This window comes from Sminthopsis crassicaudata, chromosome 1 (assembly GCF_048593235.1).
Source record: "Sminthopsis crassicaudata isolate SCR6 chromosome 1, ASM4859323v1, whole genome shotgun sequence".
Lineage (NCBI taxonomy): Eukaryota > Metazoa > Chordata > Mammalia > Dasyuromorphia > Dasyuridae > Sminthopsis > Sminthopsis crassicaudata.
Window position 1 is genome coordinate 59,670,044 of NC_133617.1, and position 4,630 is coordinate 59,674,673.

Sequence of the window (4,630 nt, forward strand, 5' to 3'; positions counted from 1 at the left end):
ACTGCTCTATTGGAACTGATTTGGTTCATCTCATTATTTAAGAGGGCCACGTCCATCAGAATTGATCATCATATAGTTGAAGTATACAACGATCTCCTGGTCCTGATCATTTCACTCAGCATCAGATCATGTAAGTCTCTCCAGGCCTTTCCAAAATCATCCTGTTGGTGATTTCTTACAGAACAATAATATTTCATAATATTCATGTATCACAATTTATTCAGCCATTCTCCAACTGATGGGCATCCACTTAGTTTCCAGTTTCTGGCCACTACAAAGAGGGCTGCCATAAACATTCTTGCACATACAGTTCCCTTTTCCTTCTTTAAGATCTCTTTGGGACATAAGCCCAGTAGTAACACTGCTGGGTCAAAAGGTATGCACAGTTGGATAACTTTTTGAGCATAGTTCCAAATTGCTCTCCAGAATGGCTGGATGTATTCACAATTCCACCAACAATGTATCAGTGTCCCTGTTTTCCCACATCCCTTCCAACATTGCACATTATCTTTCCCTGTCATTCTAGCCAATCTGACAGGTGTGTAGTGGTATCTCAGAAGTTGTCTTAATTTGGATTTCTCTGATTAATAATGACTTGGAGCATCTTTTCATATGGTTAGAAATAGTTTCAATTTCTTCATCTGAGAATTGTCTGTTCATATCATTTGACCATTTATCAACTGGAGAATGGCTTGATTTCTTATGGATATTGTACTCTTGACTCCACCTACCTACACTTAATATTTCAAGAAATCATAAGAATTAGAATAAAAGGGTAAAATAGAAATTGAAAGGAAATTGAAATTGCTCTCTTCCTGAAAGAAATATCCAAATGAAAACTCCCAGGAAGTCTTTTCTGTCCTTTCTTAATTTTGATGCCTTTCCTCTGCTGATTTTTTTTCTTAATCATCTGTCTTATTTGTATAATTATTTATTTGTTATCTCTCTATGAAAGTATTAGCTCTTTGAGGAGAGGCACTGTCTTTTGCCTGTGGTTTTATCTCTAGTGCTTAGCATAATGTTTGGCACAAAACAGGTACTTAATAAATGCTTATTAACTAAGTAAATGTTTGTTTTCTTCTCATATCAGAATTCATAGAAGAGTACCACTAATGGTACCTCTTCTATAAGATAGCCCTGGGTGATGCTCCATTTCTGTTGTTTGAAAGTGGCTTTTCCCTCCCATCCATGACATTTTGTGGTTTGTCAAATATTGATTTCTACTATGATTTTTAAAAATACTATTTCTCATAATTTCCCAAAAGGTGGCAGAAGATTAATTTCCCAGGGGACCAGTTGTCTCTATGTAGAATCCCTTGTAAACTGTCATATAGCTCAAAATACAACTCCTGGCAAGAATGTCTTTCTCTTCCTCCCTCCCTCTTCCTCCTTCCTTCCTTCCTTCCTTCCTTCCTTCCTTCCTTCCTTCCTTCCTTCCTTCCTTCCTTCCTTCCTTTCTTCCCTTCTTTCCCTCCCTCCCTCCCTCCCTCTCTTTCTTTCTTTCTTTCTTTCTTTCTTTCTTTCTTTCTTTCTTTCTTTCTTTCTTTCTTTCTTTCTTTCTTTCTCTTTCTTTCTCTTTCTTTCTTTCTTTCTTTCTCTTTCTTTCTTTCTCTCTTTCTTTCTCTTTCTTTCTTTTTCTTTCTTTTTTCTTTCTTTCTTTCTTTTCTTTCTTTCTTTCTTTCTTTCTTTCTTTCTTTCTTTCTTTCTTTCTTTCTTTCTTTCTTTCTTTCTTTCTTTCTTTCTTTCTTTCTTTCTTTCTTTCTTTCTTTCTTTCTTTCTTTCTTTCTTTCTTTCTTTCTTTCTTTCTTCTTTTCTTTTTTGTTAACAGCCTGAAGTGCTAGTTAGTCCTGCTTTTACTGGGAAAGTGATTTTGACATCACTGTCTCAAGTATGAAATTTTATTAGCCTTCTCTTTCATAGTTAACTCTTTGGCTGTAGTCTTCCTGGATTTCTTCATTTCCTTTTTAGATAACTTTCTAAAGGTTGCAAAATCTACAAACAACACTAAACATGACAGAAGACAATAATTTTGCTGCATTTTACTAAGGAAAAACCCACAGACAAAATAGCAAAACAAAGACATATTTGCTGGTCTCTTATCTTCTATTGAAAGTCTAATCTCCAAACCTGTAACTTGCCATAATTAGAAGTCCTACTTTCTTGCCAACATTGGGATTCATTTAGGTTTTTCTATATTTTGACACAATTTAAGATTTCTGTCTTTTATTCACCCCTTCCAGTTCCGTATGGGCAATTCTTGACCAATAAGAATTTCTCTATTGGGATTTCAATCTAACAACATACTATTCCTCTAGTTTTTTTTTTTTTTTTTTTGTCAATTTTTCCAAGGCAAATCCTTCAGTATTTTACTATTCCTGGAAGCCATCACTCATTTTAAAGCCCTAATACTTCCCCAACCTTCAGAGGGAGAAAAGCTTTTCCTTGCAGGGTGTGAGTAAATCTTCACCAGTAGTAGTAGGAAGTCAATCTTACCATTAACTTGGAAGAAAATTGAGATCAAAGAAAGTTTGATCTTGGGGACTGGGTACAGGAAGTCTTTCAATAAAGAATTCTCTTAGTGAAAGATTAACCAGAGTAGTCTATGGAGTTTCTGTAAAAAACTTTTGTGGTCAGAGTCCTAACTCAACCTGTCTGGACTTGGCAAAAGCTGTGATGGGTAGAATGTAAAATGTCTGAGGAAACAAAATTTGAGCTTCTGAGATAATTTTATTAAGTATTGTAAGTTAATTGCATAACAGATTGGGAACTAATTCTTTCTCAGATTGAAATTGAATTGAATATAAGGACAGATATTTCCCAACCCTCCAAGTGTCTATTTTCAATCAAAGGAATATAGAAACAATTGATTAATTCAATAGAGAATTAGTTTTCAAATAAGACACATGGATTCCTTGAGACATAAAATCATGTGTCAATTTTTGGATCTGACTGGGTTTCTAGTCAGCAGAAACTATTTCCTTAGGTAAGAGTATCTGAGCAATAGGAAAAGGAAACAATCTTTTTGGTCATATCTGACTAGGTTTAAACAATGCAATAAAGTTTTCCCACAAATCCCATAATTGAATAAAATTTTCTCATAAGACAGAAACTGGACTACACTCACAATTGAATAGAAAGGGAACTGAGCTAGATTGACTATTGAGTCATAAAGTGGAGTCAGTGTGGTTCACTCAATTTCTATAATTCATTCATTAGAAAAGGACTAGAAACAGGAATCCTGACAACTGGTCCAGTTCTCTACCTATTATTTCACAAAGTCAAAAAGCTTGACTTCATGTGACATGAGAAGAAATTCCTTCTCAACCTTCTCTCACTGCATAGTGTCTGGGACACTATGTGGAGCTCAGGAAATCTCAGGAAAATTTCTTATGTTAAATCCTTGTTTTCTAGTGATGAGTATTCTTAAGGCTCCTTTCATGTCCTTGTTCCTTAGGCTGTAGATGAAAGGATTCAGCATGGGGGTGACAACAGTGTACATCACTGTTGCTGCTGTATCTTTTTGGGCTGTGTGGGTGGATGTGGGGCTGAAGTAAACCCCAATAATTGTCCCATAGAAGAGACAGACCACAGTGAGGTGGGATCCACAAGTGGAGAAAACTTTTTGCTTCCCACTCACAGAGGAGATCTTCATTACTGCCATGAAAATATAAGCATAAGAGATGAGTATTCCAATGAAGGGGAGAAATACTGTTGGTGCTCCCACTGTGTAGACCATCAAGTCATTGATGTAGGTGTCTGAGCAGGCCAACTTCAAAAGGGGACTGAGGTCACAGAAAAAATGAGGGATTTCATTGTGGCCACAGAATGAGAGTCGGGTCAGCAATATGGTGTGTGTCAGGGAATTTGTATAGGCCCCAAACCAAGACACTAATACTAGAAGGGCACAGACCCTCGGAGTCATGATTGTGCTATAGTGTAGAGGGGCACAAATAGCGACATAACGGTCATAAGCCATGACAGCTAGGAGGATACTATCGATCCCTGCAAACCAAATATTGAAGAATACTTGTGTCAGACACCAAGCATAAGGGATCATTCTATTTTTGGTTATGTGATTATTCAGCATCTTGGGAATGGTGGTGGAAGTGAAGCAGATGTCAACCAGGGACAAGTTACTGAGGAAGAAATACATGGGAGTGTGGAGGCGGGGATCAGAGCTAATAGCCAGAATAATGAGCAGGTTCCCCAGCCCTGTGACCAGGTACATAAGAAAGAAGAGGAAGAACAGGAGCCTCTGTTGTTCTGGCTGGTCTGAAAGACCCAGAAGGATGAACTTTGAGATTGCAGACTGATTTTCCCCTTCCATGTGTCTGTATGGAAGCAAATATAAAAAGAATGAAATAAGAATTTACAACAACTCATTCAAGGTTGACTTGAATGTTTTTTGCTGAAAAAACTCAGTAAAAATAGAAATAGAAGAGTGGGAAAACATGAAATCTCACTATTCATCATCTGAGATATAAAATAAGCAAGAAATTGATAGTAATATACAAACACTATTCTATAAGTGATGCATCATAATATATGAAGAAAAAGTTTTTAGAAGAATTATAAAGTATCTCAATTATCATATGAAACATGCTCCAGATAAATCAAAGGATTTGAAATG

General features: G+C 36.4%; 1 protein-coding gene across 1 annotated transcript; it reads right to left on the reverse strand.

Moving 5' to 3' along the window:
* Positions 1 to 3,364: 3,364 nt before the first annotated feature.
* Positions 3,365 to 4,327, reverse strand: LOC141545683 (olfactory receptor 1f45-like). Its single transcript, XM_074272911.1, has one exon. The coding sequence runs from the start codon at positions 4,325 to 4,327 to the stop codon at positions 3,365 to 3,367; it is 963 nt and encodes a 320-aa protein (XP_074129012.1).
* Positions 4,328 to 4,630: the final 303 nt, after the last annotated feature.

Coding starts and splice junctions, on each gene's coding strand:
- LOC141545683 (XM_074272911.1), bottom strand. CDS start 4,327: ATGGAAGGGGAAAATCAGTCTGCAATCTCAAAGTTCATCCTTCTGGGT.